Source organism: Geotrypetes seraphini, chromosome 4 (assembly GCF_902459505.1).
Source record: "Geotrypetes seraphini chromosome 4, aGeoSer1.1, whole genome shotgun sequence".
Lineage (NCBI taxonomy): Eukaryota > Metazoa > Chordata > Amphibia > Gymnophiona > Dermophiidae > Geotrypetes > Geotrypetes seraphini.
In genome coordinates, this window is record NC_047087.1 from 261,490,366 (window position 1) to 261,515,560 (window position 25,195).

A 25,195-nucleotide genomic window follows, 5' to 3' on the forward strand; every position below is an offset into this window, starting at 1 on the left:
CTAGGTACTTGGGACCTGGGTTGACCACTGTTGGAAACAGGATACTGGGCTTGATGGACCTTCAATCTGTCCCAGTATGACAAGTCTTACTTATGATGTTAAGTAAATGCTCTGATCTGACTAGTTTGATTGCATTACCCATTATCTTTGTGCTTGAAGAGCACCTATAAACAGTAAATAACTTTTGTCCTTTAGTCTTTGCATTTTTCCTAGCAAAAAAAGTGTTGGCACTCTAATACCAGTTCATTTTTCAGGAGAGGGATGATCACTTAGGGACCCACCCCACAATAGCCAGGCCCCCTGCAACCAACCACAGAATCCATTAAAAGGCAGCTCTGAGTGTGCAAAACCTGAGATCTTTATTAATACTTGGGAAACATGGGGCATTTTTATCAAGCAATTGTAAAAGGTGATAGTACTCAATAAAAGCCCTGTTTATATTATTAGAATCTAAAGAAAATATTTGGGGTTTTGTATTTTTTTAGGAGGTTGGTTTGTATATCAGCAAAGAAATGAAGTCCATAATAATTGTGGAATAGAGATTTACTATCAAACAGATATGCAGAGTACTTCTGAAAACATGTTCCTGGAACTCTTCTGTCAGATAATCTCAGAACCCTGCTTCAACACATTGCGTACCAAGGAGCAATTAGGTAAAGTATCAACTACATCTCCAACTTTTCTTCCTGAGCTTGCTGAAACAGAGAAGAGTACATTCTAGAAAGTTTTGAAGCAAAACATGATTGTATACTTTAATTGCCAAATATCTAATTTTGTTGAATAATCAAGAACTTGAAAAATAAACTTAAGGTTTTCAAAACTAGTAATGAATTTCATACCTATTGTCTTTCTTATCAACTTTATACTGCTAAAGGTTACTTCATTTATTAAAATCAATAAGATAAATTATAACTATTATACTTGGATGCTGAAATCATATTTTTAATTTTTTGTATTCAAGGTTACATTGTGTTTAGTGGACCACGGAGGGCTAATGGTATACAAGGACTTCGATTTATTATCCAGTCTGAAAAACCACCACATTATTTAGAGAGCAGGGTTGAAGCTTTCTTAAACACCATGGGGAAATCTCTGGAGGACATGTCGGAAGAGGCTTTCCAAAAACACATCCAAGCTTTAGCAATCCGACGTTTAGACAAACCAAAGAAACTGTCTGCAGAATGTGCTAAGTACTGGGGAGAAATCCTTTCTCAACAATATAACTTTGACAGAGGTAAGAAGGAAAAAGATTTGCAATGTAAAGAATAAGTGCTATCTATATTTTAGGAAATAAATTTACGGGATTGAAATTTACAAGGAGCCTTTCAATGGTCCAGTCAATAATGCATAGCAAAGAATAGAATTGTTTTATAATTCGTCCTTTCTGAAAGATAACACACTTGTCTGCTTTAAAGGTGTAACAGCAGAAAAACCAAGACAATTTATGATAATGCATATAAATGCAGAAAGCATAGATCTGTCTCTGCCTATGCTTTTCTAACACTTGATATTTTTGAAATTACAACAAGTTTAGAAGATGCAGATTACTGTTTAATGGAGCAGTTCATTTAGCTGAAAAATTTTCCAGCTTGTTTGTCTAAATATTTAGTTGCACTTGGTTACTCAGTGAGGGGCTCTTTTTCTAAAATTTAGCCTAAAGTAATGTTCGTTAGTGCGCACTAAATGCTGCATATCCTATTTTATACCTGAGTAGCATGGCACTTAGAGCTGGATTCTATAAATGCACCTAGCAGCACCTATGTTGATTTTTATTTTTTTTTTAAATTTTTAAGTGAATTGATTCAAATTGAATCACTGAAATGAATCGATTTGAATTGGTGAATCGGGCAGCACTAGCTTCTATTGCCTGCCTGGTAGAGTCAGGAATGAAGAAGAATTTGCTCATAAGGAGTTAAAGAACTATTGGTGCAGATGACACACAGGTAGTTGGTAGGTGTTTTTTATTACCACCTTCTATGTTTCATTTAGCAGTGGTTTTAAAAGCATTGTTGTTTATTGTTTGTAGTTTGAGCAGAACAGACTTGTGTAGTTTTGGAGAGTTTCCCTGCACCCCTCTCTTCTGTTTGTACTCTAGGACTTTATAGAAGCTTTGGTACTGACTGAGGAGGTGGAGCTCATCCCAGAGTGATGGGAGGTGGAGCATGAAAACAAACAGCTGTGTACAACCCTCACAACTAGTGGGGAAACCCGAAGGTCAAGACTACCAATCCTGGTTACAAGAAAGATTAGCAAGATAAGAACCTAATCTTTCCTTACTACAGCTTACCTACCTAGATGATCTACATTCAACTGATAGAGTGACTGGCTCATATTTAACTTTGTTCAGAAGTGAGCAACATTTACTGATATGCTACCTATTAAATGGGAATTAAAAATGTACAAACTTTTCACCCTCGTTGTGTCTTTAGTCAATTGTGAAATTTGTATAAATTGTGTTTCTCTGAAATGCAAACTGTATATTGCAAGAGATAAGATTTGTTCAACTATGATTTTTATATTTGTTAAAACATTTTTTATTATCCAGATAATATTGAAGTTGCATTTTTGAAGACCTTGACAAAAGATGATATAATACAGTTCTACAAGGTAAGCTAAATTCATTAATATTTAGAAACTTACTGGATGGAAGGAAAAATAGAGATCATTAAATTAATTTGTGTAACTATAAGTGTTGCATTACGGTTATACAAAGAAACTGAGTTTTCATTGGAATGCATGTTGATTATTTGATCACTAGTTAGTGTATCAGGAATGGTATAGAAAACTTCAAAGAAACATATATGCAAGATAAGGACCTTCACTTATATACATACCCCTCCATATTTGCGGGTTCAGTTATTCGTGTGTGTTCCATCTGTACAGTGACAGCCTTTCAACTTCATATGCTGGAGAATCGGGAGCTGAACTGCAGTGAGACGATGGGAGGCACAACAATGGAGATTTCTTCCGTAGTGGGCCACTGCGGAACAAGGCCAGCTGTTTCTCCCATGGGGGAGGGGTGGAGAATACGGAGGGCAAATACAAGGAGGTGATGGAAGCACAACATGAGTTCCAGCAAGGGTTGGAGGGCAGAACCAAAACCGCTTCTTTTTCCAGCAGAAGGTAGCAAGGATGAATGTAGAATAAAAAGCTGCCTGCTCAATGAACACGCTGAAAAGGCATGTTTTCAGAGCACACTGCTCCTGTGCATTTGCCCCTTCTTTCTTCTGAACCTGCTTCAGCTTTGGTAGAGACTGCAGGGAGGAAGGAGGGAGAGATTTGAAATTCTGCCCTGAAATTGCAAAGAAAATTATTTGCAAATTTATGGTATTTGTGAGGAGGTTATGCACCTAACCCCTGAGAATATGGAGGAGACTTGTATAATGAAATTTCATCACTTGATAAATTTAAAAGTAACTTGAAGGCCTTTCTGTTGTCTTTATACAAATGTATTTCCGCCCTTTTCCATTCTGTATCGGTATGTTAATGTTAGTCTGTGCGTTTGATTGTTTGTATTATTAATTGTAATTGTTTTTAACTCATGCCCTTTTTATTCTTTGTTTTTATATTATGTAAAACCGTTTTGAATTTTGATAAGACAGTATATCAAATTTTTAAATAAACCTGAAATGAATGAACTTATACAGCAAAAGCCACAGTTTTAGAAATGCTTAGGGAATTGGTGGTGACAAGTATGCCAGTTGTCCAAGAGCCCTCTGCTTCCTACTTCAGCCTGTTGGGAACAAAAGACGCTAGAGTGGAAAGAATTGAGTAGCAAAGCTATTTATCCAGTCCCTCCCTGTCATTACTGTACCTCCGCAACTACCCTTCTTTATCTTGTACAGAAACCTAAAGTGAGCTGAGTAGAGTTTAAGCCCTCTTCCTGACTTTGCTGCCAGCTGATCTCTGAGAGAGAGCATTTCAGATAGTTAAGTGCCACATAATGAAGCTTTTGGTATAGAAAGTTTACAGCATTCGCCGAGTATTTCTCATAAAAACCTTGCCTTGAATTTGTTAATAACGCTTTAGTTGTTAAGATATGTGCTTGCCACCTTGGAATGTATTGTTTTGACGTATTCTTGCTGTACACTGCCTTGAGTGAATTCCTACAAAAAGGCAGTAAATGAATAAATAACTAGAAACCTAGTGAAATGCTTCAGAATAGGTTATATGATTTAATGGAAAACGACATCTTCCTTCTCAAAGGACCATCGGTCACAAGAGGGCACGAACTCAAACTCAGAGGAGGGAACTTTAATGGTGACACCAGGAAGTACTTCTTCACAGAAAGGGTGGTGGATCACTGGAACAAACTTCCGATGCAGGTGATCAAGGCCACCAGCGTGCTCGACTTTAAGAATAAATGGGACATCCACGTAGGATCACTACGAGGGTCGAGCTAAAGAACTAAGTCATTAGCACCCAGACTTAATGGGGTGGGTCAGTAGAGTGGGCAGACTTGATGGGCTGTAGCCCTTTTCTGCCGTCATCTTTCTATGTTTCTATGTTTCTAATGAGACAGTCAGCATGGGTTCAGCCAAGGGAGATCTTTCCTCACCAATTTGCTTGATTTATTTGAAGGTGTGAATAAACATGTGGATAAAGGTGAGCCAGTTGATGTAGTGTATCTAGATTTTCAAAAAGCTTTTTATAAAGTTCCTCATGAGAGTCTCCTGAGAAAATGAAAGAGTCATGGGATAGGTGACAAAGTTCAGTTGTGGATTAGGAATTGGTTTTCAGATAGAAAACAGAGGGTAGGGTTAAATGGTCATTTTTCTCAATGGAGGAGAGTAAACAGTGGAGTGCCTCAGGGGTCTGTACTGGGACCGGTGCTATTCAACTTATTTATAAATGATCTAAAAATTGGAACGACGAGTGAGGTGATTAGATTTGCAGATGACACTAAACTGTTCAAAGTTCTTAAAACGCATGTGGATTGTGAAAAATTGCAGGCAGACGTTAGGAAATTGGAAGACTGGGCGTCCAAGTGGCAGATGAAATTTAATGTGGACAAATGCAAAGTGATGCACATTGGGAAGAAAAACCCAAATAACAGTTACCGGATGTTAGGGTCTACCTTGGGGGTTAGCACTCAATAAAAAGGATCTGGGTGTCATCGTAGACAATATGATGAAACCTTCCACCCAATTTGCAGCAGCGGCCAAAAAAGCAAACAGGTTGCTAGGAATTATTTTAAAAAGGGATGGTTAACAAGACTAAGAATGTTATAATGCTCCTGTATCGCTCCATGGTGTGACCTCATCTAGAGTATTGCATTCAATTGTGGTCTCCTTATCTCAAGAAAGATATAGCAGTACTAGAAAAGGTTCAAAAAAAGCAACCAAGATGATAAAGGGGATGGAACTCCTCTCGAATAAGGAAAGACTAAAACGGGTAGGGCTCTTCAGCTTGGAAAAGAGATGGCTGAGGGGAGATATGATTGAAGTCTACAAATCATGAGTGGAATAGAACTGGGTACAAGTGGATCAATTTTTGACTCCATCAAAAATGACAAAGACTAGGGGACACTCGATGAAGTTACAGGGAAATACAGGTAGTCATCGACTTACGACCTATCCAAGTTACGACTGTTCGACCTTACGACGCGACTTCCGTTCTCCGAAGTCTTGCAACGCAGGGGTGTTGCATCACGTGAGCTGTTTTGGCGATTTCATGCAGTAAAAATGACAACAAAGAGGAAATTGTCTCTGTCCACTTCTCAACCTTCCAAAAAGGGAAGAAGAGCCATAGATCTGGACACCAAAATGATGATAATAAAACAGTATGCAGGAGGAAAGAAAGTGAATGCGATCACATGTGATCTAAAGTTATCACAATCTACTATGTCTACTATTATAAAGAACAAAAATAGAATTTGTGAAGCTGTGAAAGGTTTTGCACCTTTGCGGTCAACAGTGATTACGAAGCAACGTACTGGGCCCATCCATGAAATGGAGAAATTGTTAAACATTTGGATGGAAGATGCTCTTAAGCCTCTTTACAGTACAGTCAAAGGCTATAAGTCTGGGACTTTAAAGGAAAGTGCTGGAAAAGACTACAGTCAAGAATTTGTGGCAAGTACTGGTTGATTTAAGATTCCAGTTGCATAAGGTTCGGGTGACTGGAGAAGCAGCGAGTGCGGATGAGGAAGGAGCTAAAAAGTTTGTTGATAGTTGAGAAGAAATAATCAAGGTGGAGGGTTACCTGGCAGAGCAAATTTTTAATGTAGATGAAACAGGGTTATATTGGAAGCGGATGCCAGGACGCACTTACATCCACAAAGAAGCCAGAAGCATGCCAGGATTTAAAGCACACAAGGATAGACTCGCTCTACTGCTTGGAGAGAATATTAATGGGTTCAAGCTGAAGACCTTATTAATTTACCATTCTGAAAATCCATGTGCATTTAAGAATGTGAACAAGCACACTTGCCAGTTTATTATAAATCAAGCCGTAATGCTTGGGTGAATCAAGCTTTATTTGAGGATTGGTGCAGTAATTGTTTTATTCCTCAAGAACGTGAGTACTGTTTGGAGAAAGGAATTCCCTTCAAAATTTTACTGTTGCTTGATAATGCGCCTGGACATCCATATCACTTAGCTGATCTCTATCCCAATGTGAAAGTGTTATTTTTGCCCCCGAACACTGCACCACTTATTGAACCAATGGACCAAGGGGCGATTGCTATTTTGAAGGCAAACTATCACTTTCGCCCAAGCCATAGCTGCTATAGATGCTGACCCTGAACTATCACTACGTGACTATTGGAAACAGTATACCATTCTTAAGTGTATAAAAAATCTTGCTACTGCTTGGGACTCAGTGACGGAAAAGTGTATGAATGGTGTATGAAAGAAGTGTGTTAAGCGCTATGTGAATACCTTTGCTGGATTTAACAGTAAATATGAGCTTGATGAGATTCGTGAAGAAATAGTGAAATTGTCAAAAGACCTTTCATTGGAATTTGAAATGGAAGATGTTGAGGAGTTGCTAGACCGGGAATCAGGGGAATTTACAAATGAAGAGCTGATAGAATTAGAAGAAGAGAATGGCGGAAAAAAAAAAAGAGAATTAGAGAAAGACCAAGAGAATGAGGCGCCACAATGAATGTTCACCACAAAGGGATTGTCAGAAGGTTTATCTCTACTGAATAAACTCCTCGCCCATTTTGAAGACATGATTTGCGAGGATTGAACGGATGGCACGCGACATAGTTCGTCCTTGCAAAATTTATGAAGAGAAAAAAAAGTAAACAATTCAGATGAAGCTCACTATGTTTATGAAAAGAGCAACTCCACCCATCACCAGGTCCGCAGCCTCGCTTGATAAAGGAGTTATCAACAATCAACAGCCAAGCACTAGTGGTGCCATGACTTAAATGTACTTTACTGTACTGTATTTCTTATTTTTGTCTGTTTTTCCACAATTGTATTGTTGTTTGACTTAGAAAGAAATAAAATGTTGTTAACAGATTGCTTTAAGGTGATTAAAATTATTAAAATATCATTACCCAGTCTAATATTCTTGCCTTAATTTAACATAGGCCGACTTACATCCTGATCCACTTACAACCTAGCAGTCGGAACCAATTGTGGTCATAGGTCGACGACTACCTGTACTTTTAAAACCAATAGGAGGAAATATTTTTTCACTCAGAGAATAGTTCAGCTCTGGAACGCATTGCCAGAGGTTGTGGTAAGAGCGGATAGCGTAGCTGGTTTTAAGAAAAGTTTGGACAATTTCCTGGAAGAAAAGTCTATAGTCTGTTATTGAGAAAGACATGGGGGAAGCCACTGCTTGCTCTGGATCGGTTTTAATGTTAATCTCTCAACTCAGTTGGGTTTCATAAGAGAGAGAATAATTATTTTATGCTATATTGTCTTACTTATTAGTATTTATATACCACTTATAGCAATTTTCTAAAGCTTAATACTTGGAAGTGCAAGAACATACTATCCGTTATGCCTGTAGAGTGGTAATCCATGGCTCAAGGATCCAACTTTTATCCATATTGCATAATTTCAACTCTATATCCTGAAATTTGTCATATTCTTATTTAGAAACTGACAGAGGTAAGACACTGAACTTTTCCATGTTCTTCATGCTAGTGACAGACTTCCAAAGATCTGCCAAAGAAATATCCTTTATAACATCTTGTTTGCTAATTTAATCAAATATTGCCTTGCTTGGTACTACCAGTTATCAGTACTACCAAGCCCATGACCAAGATAGAGCTAGCAGAGGATGGCAGATTCCTATGCTCCAAAACATCTGTTACAGGAGAGCATATAATAGGGGATCCCTTTCATGCATAAATGAGGAAGCAGTGGTGGAGATGAGTAGGGAAATTCCAACAAGAGCCAACTGACTTAACTAGTCCACTATGAAATGAGTGAGCAAATCTGTTGGTAGGAGCTTGATTCACAGTAACAGCTTTCAAAAAATCCCCAAACAAGAGGACATTCAATAAAATTATATGGTAATACTTTTAAAACAAATAGGAGGAATTCTTTTCCCCCAAAGAATAGTTAAGCTCTGGAATAGAGAATGACATGGGGAAACAATTTGTCCCCTTGACCACCGTCCCTGTCTCAGCCCCGTCCCTGCAACTACTGTCTCTGCCCCATCCCTGCGATTACTATCCCTGCAGCATCCATACAAGCCTTAGTACTGCAATATTTAGCTTATTCCTTCCTTATAAATCAAAATTCTGGCTGCTGAACTAGAGAAAGAGATGTTCAGCTGGCAGGGCTTTATTTATAAATTTTTATCAACACAACTAATATACTACTTTATCCTAAAGCAAAAAAAAGGAAATAAATAAATAGAAATTTTTTTTCTGCCTTTGTTGTCTGGTTTCTGCTTTCCTCATCTTCTCATTCAGTTCCTTCCATCCACTGTCTGTCTTCTCTCAGCGTCTTCCATTTGCTCTGTTACTGTGCCTCTCCCTTCACTCCCCCCCCCCATTGGTCTGGCACCCATCTTCTTCCCTCCGCTCCCCCCATAGTTTGGCATCTCTGTTTTCTTCCCTTCCAGCGTCTTCTCCCCTTCCAGCATCTTCTCCCCACTTTGTCTTCCCCATTTCCCTTCAACGTCTTCTCCCCACTCTGTCTTCCCCATTTCCCTTCAGCGTCTTCTCTCCACCACCACCACCCTTCCCTCTCGCCACCTCACCGTCCTTCAGCACCCCTCGCGCGGCCCGAGAATCTCCCTCCCCCCCCTTTCATGGCGTGTTAGTAAAGTAACTTTCTGAAGCCAGCCAAGCCTGCCTACAATTTTGTGTGGGCGGAAGCTTCTCCTCTGACGCAACCGGAAGTTGCATCAGAGGAGAAGCTTCCGCCCACACATGCAACTGCAGGCAGGCTCGGCCGGCTTCAGCAAGTTACTTTACTAACGCGCCGCGAAGGTAAGGGTGAGGGAGATAGATTCGGTAGGTAGGAAGAAGGGAGGGGGCGGCATGTGATCTCTCCCTTAACTGTGGGGACATGGCTATTCACCGCTCCACGGGGCGGTGGATGGCCTTGTGCCCGCAGTGAGCACTCCCCCCGCCCACCGTTTCGGCGGGTAACAGCCATCGGGTTATTCTCTACTCTGGAATTTGTTGCCACGGGATGTGGTTACAGCAGTTAGCGTATTTGAGTTTAAGAAAGGTTTAGACGAGTTCCTAGATCAAAGTCCATAGTCTGCTATTGAGACAAACAGGGGAAGCCTTCTTGCTCTGGATCGGTAGAATGGAGTGTTGCTACTGGAAACATAGAAACATGATGGCAGATAAAGGCCAAATGGCCCTTCTGTTACATCCCTTCCAGATTCCATACACTAGGTGTTCAGTCCCAACCCACAATCCAGGAGTTACAGAAATCTACAACTTTATGCTCCTCCCCTTAGCCTGAGAACTAGTAAGCAGTTACAGTTTCTGCAAGATATCCGTGCAGAAGTCTCTGGCAGTTGCTCTGCTGCTTTTTCTTATTTTTTTTGCTTAAAGTTTGTTTCTCGGTAATTTCAGTGCATTGAGGCCTCTTCCTGGTGGTCCCCTGTCAGCGAAAAGGATGCTGTCCTGTGGTGCCAGATTGCAGCTTCACAGAAAAACTCTGGTGGATCTGTGAAGCCAGCCTGCTGTGTGCCACCCTTCTTAGAATATTTGGGGTCTTTTCCCTTGGGAGTTTGCAAGTTGTATGCATCTGAAGTAATATCCACCCTGGTTTCAAGGTGCAGGTTGCCTTTCCCGCCCCCGACCATGTGGCAGAGGATCTGTGGGGGAGGAGGTTGTAGTCAGTGTCTGGTTAGTTGGCAGTCTGAAGTAGAGGTCTGCACGGGAACGGGGATCGCGGGGATCCCGCGGGTCCCGCGGGGATCCCGCGGGTTCCCCCCCTGGCCCACGGGACTCCCACGGGGACGCCCCCTGGCCCACGGGACTCCCACGGGGATGCCCCCCTGACCCACGGGACTCCCACGGGGACGCCCCCTTGCCCACGGGACTCCCACGGGGATGAAAACAACCTACCTAAATTCTGGCGATGCAAGTCTGGCGTCGCGTCGGGAAATAGCCATGTTGAGCAGTGAGCTCAGCACGTACACAGATGAAAGCCTTGCTTGCTGATTGGTCCGGCGGCCCCGCCCCACCGTGCCGCCGGACCAATCAGCAAGCAAGGCTTTCATCTGTGTACGTGCTGAGCTCACTGCTCAACATGGCTATTTCCCGACGCGGGCATTAGGCTGTTTTTTGTCATTTCGGGTGGGGGATGGCAGCGGCAGCAGCAGCCTGAAAAAGAAATCATCCTGGCCGGGTTCGGTGTCATGCTCCGGAGCTTCTACAGCCTTCCTATCTCCCTCTCCCTTCTACCTGCGGCTCTCTTCGGCAACTTAGCAGCAACGATCGACACAAGCTTCTGGCGTCGGGGCCTACCCTCTGCGAGTCCCGCTTGTTTCAACTTCCTTTTTCCACAAAGGTGGGACTCGTAGAGGGAAGGCCTCGATGTCGGCAGCTTGTCTTGATCACCGCTGCTGACGAGTTGCTTAAGAGAGCCGCGGAGCAGGGGGGTGTTGCCAGGTGCAGGTAGAAGGGAGAGGGCCAGATGCAGGACTCGTGGGTGAGGGAGGAGAAGAGAGAGGGGAGAGAAACAAAAGGAAATATTTCATACTGGGCTGGGCCGGAGTGGAGAGAGGGTGGAAAGATTCTGGCTACAGGGTGCATTAACAAAGGAAAAAGGGGGAAAGCTGAAAATGGAGATAGTGACACAAAGAAGAGAAAGGGTAAGCAGGACCTTCTGAATAAGGATAGAGATACAGAGGGGACATGAAGAGGAGGTGAAATAGAGACATAGAAGTAATGCTGAAAAAGTGTGTGTGGGGGGGGGGAGATAAAGACATTGAAAGGGCAAATGGTGAATATGGGGTAAAGACAAGGACAGAGACAAATGAAGATTCTGAAAAAGTGGTGAGATAGGGATATAGGTGAGATGGACACAAAGAAGGGTGATGCTGGAAAATAGGTGGAATGGTAATTCTGACAGACACAGAAGGGAAATGCTGGATCAAGGAGAGATGGGGCTCAGGCTGGATGGAATGAGGAGAAATGCCTTGTTGGCCCGGAACTTCCTCTCCTACGTCAGAATTGACGTCAGGGAGCGGAATGCTGGTCAGCGCGACGCTTCTGCAGGGAAAGCTTGGGACAGCGGTGGCTTGGGGACTATTCCCCGATGGCGGTGGCAGCAAACCGAGTGGCTTGGGGGAGGGCACGGAGAAAGAAAGAAAGGGGGCAGACAGAGAGACAGAAAGAAGGGGGAACAGGGAGACAGAAAGAAAAAGTTGGGGGAGAGAATGAGGTCTGGAGGAGAGGAAACATACAGGAGGCTGAAAGAAAGGAAGAAAGATTGGATGCACAGTCAGAAGAAGAAAGTGCAACCAGAGACTCATGAAATCACCAAACAGCAAAGGTAGGAAAAATGATTTTATTTTCAATTTAGTGATCAAAATGTGTCTGTTTTGAGAATTTATATCTGCTGTCTATATTTTGCACTATGGCTCCCTTTTACTAAACCGCAATATTGTTTTTTAGCGCAGGGAGCCTATGAGCATTGAGAGCAGCGCGAGGCATTCAGCGTAACTCCCTGTGCTAAAACCTACTATTGTGGTTTAGTAAAAAGGGAGGGGGTGTATTTGTCTATTTTTGTATTTTGTTACCGAGGTGACATTGCATAGAGTCATCTGCCTTGGGAAATGTATATGGCAGATATCTTTGTTTTGTGTTCAAAAGAAAAGGAAATGCATTTCTGGTTTTATTTCTACAGTGTTGAAGTACTTGTTGGCCCTTGCTGTGACTGGTGGGGATCCCCAAGCACCGCCAGCAGAGGACCTCCTCTAGAGATGGTCAGAACTCCCCTCCACCAAGCGCAGCAGTCGCTGGCAGCATCCATGAGCCACTGAGGTGCCAGCATCTGTGACTCAGGGACGCTACTGCTGCCTGCCAAGCTTGGCAAAAGGGACCCCAGGCCAACTGCAAAGGAAGTCCTCAGCTGACAGTTTGTGGGTTCTCATCAGCTGAGTATTTATATTTTATATTTACATTAGAGGTTCTGGTAGAAACCCATTTACAAAGTATGTATTCTTCCCAATTAATATTTCCAAATTAATAGTCTCTTTGCTTATTTGTAAATGGGTCTCTACCAGAGCCTTTAATTCAGTAGCATAATTAAATAAAATAACTATTTCTGAAGTTTATAGGGAAGAATGGTGACGGAGGGGATTCCTCGCGGGGACGGGTGGGGACGGAGGGGATTCCTCGCGGGGACGGGTGGGGACGGAGGGGATTCCTCGCGGGGACGGGTGGGGACGGAGGGATTCCTCACGGGGACGGGTGGGGACGGAGGGATTCCTCACGGGGACGGGTGGGGATGGGTGGGATTTTGGCGGGGACGGGTGGGGACGGGTGGGATTTCTGTCCCCGCGCAACTCTCTAGTCTGAAGATATTCAACTTTGTGCATTTGGTGCTGTTTCTGAGGCAGAAAGTCCTTTTTCTCCACTCAGCTGCTTTTAAAATTGCTGACAGGCAAAAAGACACTGCAGAACTGCGAGTACCTCCATTATATACTATGGGAACTTCGGAGGTGGCTTGTGAAGAGCTTTAATTTGTATTTTTCGCAGTTTCTGAGGGTAGGGTTCAGGTCTCCCACCTCCCTAAATCGCTATTTTTTATTTTCGGGTTTTTATTATTTTTGCCATTTATGGCGCAAATTCGCTGGCAATGGCTACCATGGATTTTTATCAATCTTTTTTTCGAAGTTTTATTTCTGCCTCAAAACCCCTCAATTTAATTAAAAATCGTTTGGGATGGATGCCGGATCAGCAACCATGTTCTGCGTGCCATAGCAGGGGGAGGGGGCAGGAACTTTGGATTTGGCCTTCTTTGCATACTCAAGGGCTGGGGAGCCGGCCTGGGTCTATGACTTTAGTAAAAAAATATCGCCCAACTGGCATAATGCGCCTGCTTTCCTAGTCTAGGGACTCTTGTGGAGCATGTGTGTCTCAACAGCTCCCTGCCATGGTTGTGGGGTGTGACTTTTACAGGAATTTATTCAGCTTCTCTGGAAAGCATTTTCTACAGACCCCTCTTGTTTTTCGCGATAGGCACATCAGAGCCGCCTGAGCCTGTTGCGGAGCTTTTCTGTTCCGGAACCCTCTTGTCCTGCAGTGACAGACCTCGATTTCATCAGTTGCCATTTAGATGTTATGCCCATGCTGTCTCATGACGCTGTTTCTATTTTGGATCCGGCTGATACCATTGCCGGGACTAGTCACTTCAACTACCCTTAGAGTCCGGATTTGGGGGATGACCCTATGGTTCACAGGCTTTTTAAGTATGGTTCCGTTCCGTTTCTCTTCTCATTGCTGATGTTCTCAAAGAGCTCAAACTGGATCCTCCTCCTTCCACTTCTGAGGCTTCAATCATGGCCACTCTAATGTGCTTTCTTCCTTTTTTTTCCATCCCATCCACAGCTTCTTGGGCTGGTTCAAGCAAGTGGGACTCTCCAAAGAGCTCTTTTCAGTCAAGAGAGTTTCTAATGCCTTTCATCGAACAATGGATATTGGAATCTTCAGGTTCTGGGGTCCATGGCGGCCTCTTGGAAGCAGTTCCCTGGGCCGAGCATACATGCACCCATTACAGGAGTCCTCTCTCTTGGTGGTTTCCATAGCATCATTCCCTTCAGATGCCGTTTCCCTGGACAGAGCCAGCTCACAGCAGCCAGAGCTGGTAGCTTCAGGGGGTGGCTCGCCTTCAGGGCTGGCTTCTTTGGATTTCAGAATGGATGACTCTCATGATGGATGCCAGCCTGTCGGGTTGGGGTGCTCACTGCAGGGACTGATCTATTCAGGGGCAGTGGACTCCTCATTAGAAACGTTGGTCGCTCAATCGTCTGGAACTCAGGACAGTTCGGCTGGCATTACTTGCTTTCCAGCCCATTCTGGTAGAAAAAGCGGTGTGAGTCTTCTCCAACAATGCCACTGCAGTGGCGTACATAAATCATCAAGGGGGCACGAGAAGCGCTCCCTTGGGCCAGAAAGATCGCATGCTGTTTTGCTGGGCAGAAGCTCATCTCTTGCTCTCAGTGGCCCACATGGCTGGTATCCACAATGTTCAGGCAGATTTCCTCAGCTGACAGATCTTGGATCAGAGAGAATGGTCCCTCTCACAGAAGGCAATTCAATTTGATTGTTCAGTGCTGGGGATTATGTTCTAAACTAAGAAAGATCAGGCATCTCAGAGTTTCTTAATCTTTCAAACTAAGAGTATAGCTAGAATCCCAACTTGGTCAGCAATATTTTCAGTAGGAACAATAGAAAAATAGCAGACCAATAAAAGATGTTGAAAATTCCTTGAAATTTAGGAGAACTTATTTTTTCATGGCCATTCAACAGAGCGGATTAATCAAAACAGAGAAGACTAAGAAAAATTATATGCATAGGAAGGACTGTGTGTGCTCTGAGTTTTACACTTTACAGTAGTTCTGAGCTCTGGGAAAGCTGTTCCACCATCTTCTCCCATTTATGTGTTGATTCATTTTGCTTGTCAATGCAAACAAACTTATTCAAAAGTGAATGCTCTCTGTTGGCCTACTCCGCTTTGTCCATCTACTTTATCCCTCTTCTGTACCTCCAGGCATTAATTTTCTCTGTTTGGGTCCTTGTTGGTCTAACTTTTTGACTCCCTTAATTTTTCATTTCATAATTTAGTTTTCTTCATAATATTTTTTTTCTTGTATTATATCTCTTATCATTTAAGTACTTCAATTACAGAATAAGTAACATTGAATTTCTTCTACAGGATTTGTTATTGGTTGATGCTCCTAGAAGACACAAAGTATCAGTCCATGTCCTTGCAAGAGAGATGGATTCCTGTGAGTACCACATGCACTATTTTAATTTTCTGAGAAACTGAGGAGCAACATTTCAAATTCTACCATTTAACTAATGCAGCAGTTCATAGTGGGATTTTACCTGGCTACATATTTGATATTCAACCAAAAATATGAAGAAACACCACTTATGAAGAAGCTGCAACCACCAGAGCTTATTTTTCAAACTTTTTTTTATAGAACTTTTTTTCAATTTTTTTCACAAGAATTATACTAATTCACTCAGGAAAAAGCCTCAGAATAGGAGCCCACGCTCAGTCCTGTTACAGACTTAACTTTCAGCGTGGTTTTTTTGCTCCATGGTTCCAATCATAGGCTAAAAAAACCTGAGATTTTTAATAATAGATAATTCAGATCATTTTTATAATAAATATCATTACATACTTTTAAATAGTTTTAAATATTTAAGATTACTGCTATGGATGCGACACTTCCTTAGTCTGAAAAAGCTAGCAACTAAGCACTTATCTCAGCGTTTGTTTTATGTGCTGTCATGCTGTCAAATTACTGCCTGCCGGGCAGGCAGTGGCAGTAATTTGACAGCATGACAGCACATAAAACAAACGCTGAGATAAGTGCTTAGTTGCTAGCTTTTTCAGACTAAGGAAGTGTCGCATCCATAGCAGTAATCTTAAATATTTAAAACTATTTAAAAGTATGTAATGATATTTATTATAAAAATGATCTGAATTATCTATTATTAAAAATCTCGGGTTTTTTTAGCCTATGATTGGAACCACGGAGCAAAAAAAACCACGCTGAAAGTTAAGTCTGTAACAGGACTGAGCGTGGGCTCCTATTCTGAGGTTTTTTCCTGAGTGAATTAGTATAATTCTTGTGAAAAAAATTGAAAAAAAGTTCTATAAAAAAAAGTTTGAAAAATAAGCTCTGGTGGTTGCAGCTTCTTCATAAGTGGTGTTTCTTCATATTTTTGGTTGAATATTTTTCAGAGCCACTTTGGGTGATAATTTTTGAGTTACATATTTGATATGCCAGCTTGTCTAATGTGTTAGTGGCACTAAATGAAACTTTATTATACAAATTAGGGTGCCACTTTGTACTACAAGTGTCAGAACCATGAAAAACAGTAAAATATTGCGTACTTGGCTTCTGTCAGGAGTGTAGGAGAGTCTCTTTAATAATTCAGTTGGTCTATACTCAGTGTAAGTCTTAAGCTAATAATTTAAGAATACCTATTGAAAGTACTTTTGGAAATTAATTGCAAATTCAGGTTCATTGAGAATCTGATCACTTCTGAGGGAATTCATTATCCTTTTGAAGCCCTTTATTAATATGTCACCTTTGGGAAAGAAAAAAAAGACTTTCCACTGTAAAGTGTGAGCCATAGAAGTTAGCCCTTTACATGTTTTGTGTCCATTAAGTTTTAGATACGGCTTATGCGTGTTAAAAGTATAGAGATGGGCAGGCCTGGTAGCTCATTTGTGGCCTCATTTTAATAACCTCTCATTCAATTTAGAGACCTGCCTCCAGTTCATGGATGTATGTAAGCATCTCTCTCATTTTGCTTCCTGTGTGTGTGTGTGTGTGTGCTCTTTGAATGTGTGGTCTCTAAAATTGCACTTAATAGTCCAAAATCATCCCGCCCAATATTTATACAGAAGCGCTATCATCATCTCCTTTTTCCTTCTGGTCTTTCTCTCTTTATGTACCTACCACAGTGCTACTGCTATTACAGATTTTGTTATCATCCACAAAGCCCTTCCTCATATCACTAATAACAATGTTGAAAACAATCAAACTAATGATCTTTCCCAGTGGCATAACACTGGTAACACCTGGTCCTTACAGTGAACTCTTATCAACCACTACCCACTGTTATCTTCCACTTAACCAGTTTCTGACCTAGTCATTTTAGGGCCTATATCAAGATCACTCAGTTTGTTTACTAATCACCTAAATGGAACTTGCCGATATCGAAATACACCGTATTTAATTGAAATCTAAGTGCACCCTGTCCAGCTGTCTGTTCATCCAGTCAAAAATTTTGATCAAATTTATCTGACAAAACCTATCTCTAATTAAATCATGTTGCCTCTAATCCTGAAATCTATTGGATCTCAGAAGTTGTGCTTTCCTCTGTTTTATTAATTTACTTATCGAGGTCAGACAAACTGGCCTGTAGTTCTCAGCTTCCTCATCATTCAGCTTTAGTGGAGAACAACAACCATCCATCTTCAGGGGTACCTCTGAATCTAAAGAAGCCTGAAAAGTCACACAGTGGAGCCTCCCTAGGTTCCTTCAAAACCCTCAGGTGTATTTGTCTGGCCCCCTTTTTTTTAAGTCTGCTCTTAGTTTAGCTAGCTTTTCACAAACACAGTATTTTGAAAATTGTTCAAAGTCTTCCATTTCTATTTGTATGTGTTCTTTTCTTACTTCCAGCCCTTCTTTTTTTAACTTTCTTTATTTAGATTTTTAGTATAATAAACAAGTGTAAACTTGCAAAGGAATTCAAGAATTAACATCTTATCAAATTAAACAAATACCGGAAATAACATAAGTATTATTTAGTCCATAATAACAGATCCAAGAAAAAAGAATATATCAAGTGGAATTTAAGAAAGCAAATAATATAAAATTACTTAGACGTATTAGGGGACATTGATCGTTCACCCAGGCAGCCGGTTCGTTAAGCTGTGGAAGGAGACCTTATGCCAATAATCACTCCTCCCCCCTTCTCTAGCCATTACAAACTCAAGTAATTGGGTTTGAAAAAGAAATAATTTTTCCCCTCAAAAGAGACACATTTCACAGGAAATTTCAAAACAAAGGATACGCCAAGGGCCAAAACTCTTGGTCTATAAGCAAGAAAATCTTTTTTCTTTTGTGTCTCTTTAGATATATCTGGATAAATTCTTACCAACGAACCCTGAAAAATATCTTTCATGTGCCTGATTAAGTCTTTGTCGAACTTCTCCAAGAATCTTGTCAGATCTAATTTGGTTTGTTGTTGCTCCGATTCTCCTCTTTTTTTTTTTTAATTATTTATTTGTATTTTAAAAATTTGACAAACTATCAGTCAAATAAAGAAAAAATACAATGCAAACAGAAATATCCTAGAAGCATTAAAACTTCTTGCCCAAATTAAACAATAAGATAATAATTCACAAAGTATAGTTAGTCCTCAATACGTGGAGGCGGGGCTGCAATAAGGCTGAAATAATTAACAGGTAATCCTTTAATAAAGAAAATAAGATGGAGCCTAGACGGCATCAGCACATGTCCACACTGAGCTTATACTTGGATTCAACAAGTTCACGTATTAGTTATACACTGCCCTTTGGCAGAAATAAATTTAGATAACTGTTGTGGCTCATAGAAAACATGGTGACATTCTTTATAAACCATAACACATTTACAGGGGTGTCTCAGGAAGAATGTTGCACCTAACTGCAATGCCTGGGTCTCAAAATAAGAAATTGTTTCCTTCTCTTCTGTGTGGAACAAGATACATCAGGATACATTCTTACAACATTTGACATAAAGGGAACATCTTTATATTTGAAAAAAAGTTTTAGCATCCAATCCCCTATCTGAATCTATAGGAAACTGTACCAGCAACGTAGCTGTAACCTGGATCTCAGTATCCGACCTCTCTAGGAAATTGATTAAATCCAGACTATCAGCAGATAAATTCTGCTGGTTAGGATTTTGAGATTTAACTCTCCTAGGCAAGTAATAAATTTTTGAGAGAGGTGGATATGAAGTTTCTTGTACCTTCAGAACTTCAGTTAAATAACTCTTAAACATATCATGTACTGATACAGGAAATACTTTTGGGAAATTTATAATCCGAAGATTACATTTCTTAGTGGCGTTTTCCAGTATTTCTAGCTAGAAATGAAGGTTCCCACTGTCCTTAACCCAAGTTAAAGCCTGTGTTTTGACAGCTTTTAATCTGGACTCATGTTCATCCACCTTGCATTCCAAACATGATACTTTGTTCTTTATATCCAATTTTTCTGAAAGAACTGTTATATAGTTTGAGGAAGGTTGCTGGATTTGAGTTCCCAGAGAGAATTGCAAACTTGATATTGCCTCCCAAAGCGTTTCCATATTGAATACCTTTGGCCTTTGCATAGGTGTAACCTCATTTCCTGAGCCCACTGTAAAAGGCACAGTACCTGTAGGCACAGCAGAAATCACTAATCATTGGGGAAACTCCGGTAGCCTGTTGCATTCCACTCTCCAATTGCAATGATGGCAACAAAGATGCCTCCACTATCCCCCATCCAGAGCCGTTTCCCGCGCTCTGCTGGTCAGAAAGGGAGCATCCTGGGCCAGTTCCACCTGCATCTGCCTTTCTGTTGCCTCAGGGCGAATTGGAGGACTACGCTCCTCCGGAAACAAGGTGGTTTCCTCGAAGGAGAAATCACACGCCTCAGCCTGCATGCCTCTCCCTGCCAAGGATACCTCTGGTTCCTGCATTCGGGCGCCTCGCTCAACGAAGGCATCCATTGATTCGGTCATTGAAACAGATTTCTCCAGGAAAACCTGGATCTTTGATTTTCTTTTGACCATTAGGGCAAAATCAAAAGAATTTCAACAGAAACTCAAATGGCGTCTCCGTGTCAGCATTCAAGCCGCCATCTTTGGTAAGCTCCACCTCCACAGTCCGATTCGCCTCTTGGGGTGGAAGCTATTTGATTCTTGTTGCCCACTGAGATACTCTGGACTTTCGTTATAGGTGGAAGAGATTCTTCAGGTATTAACAAGATCTCTTTAAAATATTTTCGTACCTATTATCGGAGACTTAGGAAAATTTAGCAATCTCAGATTATTTCTTCTTTGCCTATTTTCCATATATTCTAACTTTTTCTGAATAAGTACCCTTTCCTTAATTATCTCTGACTCCAAAGATTTTATTTGGGTAATTTGCTATTCATGCCTTTTAATACAGTCTGTTCACTTAGAATAACTCCTTGTGCATTTACCTGGGAGCTTATAGCGGCACAATACCATAGCTATGGCTTTTTTAAGGTTGGAGTCCATAGTGGCTAAGGCCTTCCACAGGTCATCCATACGGACTTTGTCAGGCTTAATAATCTCCCCAAAACTGTTCTATTGAAGTGGAAAAGTTCTTACTCTTGACTGCTACAGGCACTGTTGGTAGGGCTTCAGTGGGAGCAGAACTCTCCAACTCATCTGCTCACTCTTCTCCTCCAGGGCTCAACAACAAAATCCCTGGCTGGGTTAGTTGCTTCACCTCCTCTGAGGTAGTGATCTGACTTGCAGGCTGGCTCGGCATCCCTCCCGAAGCCTGGGTGGTCCCCATTGGTTGAGGCTTCAGCTTGGCATCCAGCGTCATCTGTAACGGCTGTTTGGAGCTCGTGGCCGCCGGATGTCCTGGCTGCAGAGCTCCCTTCCTCTTCCCCAGCTTCTAAGCAAGCCGGTGTGACCACTGCACACACCACCAGGAAAAATAAACTCAGTCCACAAGCCCCCTGTTCAGAAACCTCCGAGCAGTGCAAGAAAATCTAGCCACAGGAAGAGGGTAACAATGGCACTAATGCGGAACTCAGCGTTAAGCATCCGTCCCAATCACCATCTTGGATCAGGAATCTCCAGCCCTTCTTTTATGAACATAGAAGAGAAATATTTACTAAGCATTTCTAGTTTATCCTCACCAGCCTCCTAGCACCTAACAATACCACTGTTACGCTGACTTTCATCACTAGTACATCTAAAAGGAAGTCTCCCTCACTCCCAATTTTACTGTAGTAGCTATTTGTCCTTCCATTTATTTATTTATTTATTATTTTTTATATACCTCTAACTGAACAAAATTTAATAAGTTGGTATAGGCACAGCTGTTGAGAGACCTATAGGAAACTGAGCGACAAAGGGAGAGAGGATCTTTCTTGTAAGCTGGAAATATTGAAAACAAAATTCTTATAAATTCAGCAATAAAGTTAGTCGATTTATTAACTCATAGATTAAAGAGCCAGATGACTCAAAATAAGGTCCTGTAGATTTGGAGGGCGGATGAAAGGAGCAAACAGTAGTGCTTGGTATAGTACTGTAGTTCTCTGTATACTCTAGAACAGTGATGGTGAACCTCTTAGAGACCGAGTGCCCAACTGCAACCCCAAACCCACTTATTTATTGCAAAGGGCCAACACGGCAATTTAACCTGAATAATGAGGTTTTAGTTTAGAAAAAACAACTTGTACATTAACATCTTTTGTCTTAAAAGAAAACCAAATAACACAACTTTCAATGGTACGAACAACTTTTTATTGAAAGGTAAAAGTATGCACCTAATACAAATCTATCTCTGTACCAAAAATAGCTAACACTATTAGTTAACACTAAAGAAATGGATATTCCCTGAATCAACGATCTGCTCCCCTCTGCTGTATCACGCTATGAGCTATGCCCCCTCCAACCTAGCTTCTCTCCACCCCCACCATGGGAATTACCTTTGCCACGCAAAAATATCCAGCACCCGTATTCAGGGCATTTTATATAATTTTTGGTGCATATATTTAAAGGAGGCATAGCCCTTGACGAAACATGGTATGAAACGGTTGGGCAGCCGTCGGGCACAAAAGATAAGTACCATCCTTTCTTTAGCACCTTAAGCATTAAATGCACTTTATATTTATTAATTGTCATCAAATTAAAAAGATTTGAGCACATGTCACTTACCAGGACCAATGATGAATTACCACCCCAGTAATGGCATGAAAAATCATTAAGTGGTTCCTTGGGTATCTGAGGTTTGGTTAATTAATTTGACTTGATATCAATTTGTTCTCTGATATATGCAATTATTGTTTGAACAAATTATTGTTTTCTTCTGCAACAAGTTGTTCTATTATTTTCTTCATTGTAAAGCTTTGTAATGTTCTGTAACAAATATGCCTACAATTGTGTTATGGTTCAAGCACAAAAAATGGTGCCACAGTTATTTAAAAAAGAATGCTCAAGTTACAGCAATTCAATAGGTAATTACAATAGTTTGTAAATAACCAAAATAGCTCACCAGTTATTTCAAACTGCCAAGACCTGTTTGTCAAAAGTCATTCTATAGTAGTTTTAAACCTGATAATTCCAAAGATTGCAAATGAGAAATCCAGTTCTGTCCAAGGGCCAAGATTCTCTGTATGGCGCTGATATCGGTGGCCGTCTAAAAAGCAGCTGTCGATCGCATGTCAATCACATGACCGTTCCGTATAGAGAACTGTTCCTCTGGGAAAGATAGCACCAGAAATATGGGCCAGGATTTTCCTGATCGATAACAAAACAATTTAGTGATTCGAAAAACTGGTTCTGTTCTAAACAGTATTGCTAGAAAAATTAGATTCATATACATTAAAATGTATTTTCTTTATTACAAAAAGTAACAAGAGTTGTATGAGCAATGGAATCCTTTGCACTTGTCGTGGTGGGGAAGAGTTCATACTGTTAAAATGATGATTCTGCCTGTGGTTTGTTACCAATTGGGCATGATACCAGTGTTTCTTCAGGGGTCTTTCTATAAAAAGTTAAATAGTATTCTGGTTAAATTTATTTGGCTGGGTAAAATTGCAAGAGTTGCTCTAGTGTCTCTACAAAGGCCAATTAAGGAGGGTGGGGTAAATTTCCCCAATTTTTATAGGTATCACCAATCCTATATCATGCGCCAAGGTATGTATTGGGTCCTCCCAGAGCTTTTGGAACAACTGCCAGACTGGTTATGGGTTGAGAGGTCGCTTATATTCCCACTTAGACTTGATCTTCTGCTCAGTATAAAGATGCCTAGAATACGTAAGGACAATAGAGTATTAATGGATTCTTGGAAAACATTGAGATTTGTAGACAAATTAACTCCTGAGTCTATTGGAAAATCTACACATCAATCTATTTGGGTAAACTCCAAGATACAAATAGGTGGGTTTAAGGTTGTCTGGAAAGATTGGATTAAAGCAGATATAAGATCCTTAAATGAAGTTATTCATAATGGTAAACTGCTTGATTTTTCACAATTGCAACTTAAATATGGTCTAAATAAAAAACAAAGTTATAAATGGTTGCAGTTGAAGCAGGCTATTCAGGTAGTTCCCTGAATGGAAATCTTTAAATAATCATTATGGCTTAGAATTCCTATGTTTCCAGGCAGATTTTCTGGGACACCAGGCCGCAAAGTGGTATAAAATTTTATCTAATAATTTGAATAAGAAACCTAAAAATGGATTAAGAGATATTTGGAGCATTGAGATTAAGCATCAGATTAATGCATCTCAATGGCCACGTATTTGGTCTTGGAGAATTAAAGGTACGATGTCGGCATCTATTAGACAAACATGGTTCTTCTTGTTGCATAGAACATTCTGGACCCCTACTAGATTACAAAAATTAGATTGCTCTAAGTCTAATAGGTGCTGGCATTGTAAAATTGAAATTGGAACTTTAGATCATCTTTTATTTTATTGTCCATTTATTCAGGCATTTTGGTTATCAATCTGGGATCAAGTTAACCTAATGATGGAAAATCATGTGGCATTATCCTACGATACAGTTCTATTTGGAATGTGTATGAGGGCTAAATGCCAAATATCTGCAGCAAATAATAAGCTTCTGATGATCCTTACCGGTGTGGGGATCCAGCAAATAACGTTTAATTGGAAGAATTGTTCTAGACTAAATTGCAGCTTCTGGTGGAATTCAGTGTGTCATCTGTACAAAATGGTCATTTTAAAAGGTTTCAGGATGTGTGGAGGCCAATAATAAATTATTATAATGATTAAGGTTAATTTATTATTCTTTTTCCTTATGTGATAATTTGACAGAATGGGGGGTGGGGGGTTATGATAATTTAAATATATATTTGCATATCTTAACTGATTAGTACACATAGGAATTATAATATGTATTTATGGATATGGGAGGGGGGTAGGATAAAAATTTTTTTGAAATGTATTGTTATGGAATTTTCAAATGATAATGTACTATGATGATTTATATTTATTGTACACTTGATGTATATGTTAAAATGAATAAAGATTTGGAAAAAAAAATGTATTTTCTAGGCCCTGTTGTTGGTGAATTTCCAAGCCAAAATGATGTAAATCTGGCACCAGCACCAGCCCTCCCTCAGGTAAGATATAGAAAGTGTTCCATGAACAAGGAAATAGAATTACTTGATATAACCATTTCCTTTGAAATCATGTTAAATTGTTTATGGGTTCTGGAATTAATGTTTTACTTTAAGGCAGCTTGTTAATTTAGCTGACCAAACATCTGAAATGTTGAAATAGTTCTGTATGACTCTGTAAGTGTATAACACAGTTTTATATTTGTTGGAGTAAAAATGTTAATTTTTTTGAAACCATTGAATACCAGAATTTGAGAATCTCCACCCCCACCCTACCCCCCCCCAAGTGTCTATTGAGGCCCTATCAAGATTCTCCCACAAATTAAAACTATCCTTCCCCTCGCTAAAAGGCATTTCCCACACAGGAAAGCTAGGGACCTCCCTCCTCTTCAAAATCACTGAGCTCTGGAACAACCTTACCTCCCCTCTTCGGAACATGAGCTCTCTCCAAGTTTTCCGCAAACATCTGAAAACCTGGCTTTTCTCAAAAAATGTAAGTCTCCCTCCAACTTAGGAATCAAGGAAACTCTTATATCTTGGCATCCCAAGTCCTGTAAATTTTCTTCACACTTCTACCTCTAACCCTCTGTTGTAGTTCCTTTCTATTTCTCCTACTGTAAACCGCGTCGAGCTCTACGAACGTGGAGATGATGCGGTATACAAACCTAAGGATTAGATTAGATT

At 40.7% G+C, this 25,195-nt stretch overlaps 1 protein-coding gene across 7 annotated transcripts in view; it reads left to right on the forward strand.

The window, feature by feature from the left end:
- IDE (insulin degrading enzyme) overlaps positions 1–25,195 on the forward strand; it is a 229,545-nt gene that overhangs the window by 192,865 nt on the left and 11,485 nt on the right. For all 7 annotated transcript variants that reach the window (XM_033940203.1, XM_033940207.1, XM_033940204.1 and 4 more), the window contains exons 20-24: positions 486–653; positions 962–1,234; positions 2,546–2,607; positions 15,324–15,396; positions 24,447–24,514. In XM_033940203.1, the coding sequence (XP_033796094.1) occupies positions 486–653; positions 962–1,234; positions 2,546–2,607; positions 15,324–15,396; positions 24,447–24,514 (644 nt within the window). The remainder of the gene's footprint in view (positions 1–485; positions 654–961; positions 1,235–2,545; positions 2,608–15,323; positions 15,397–24,446; positions 24,515–25,195) is intronic.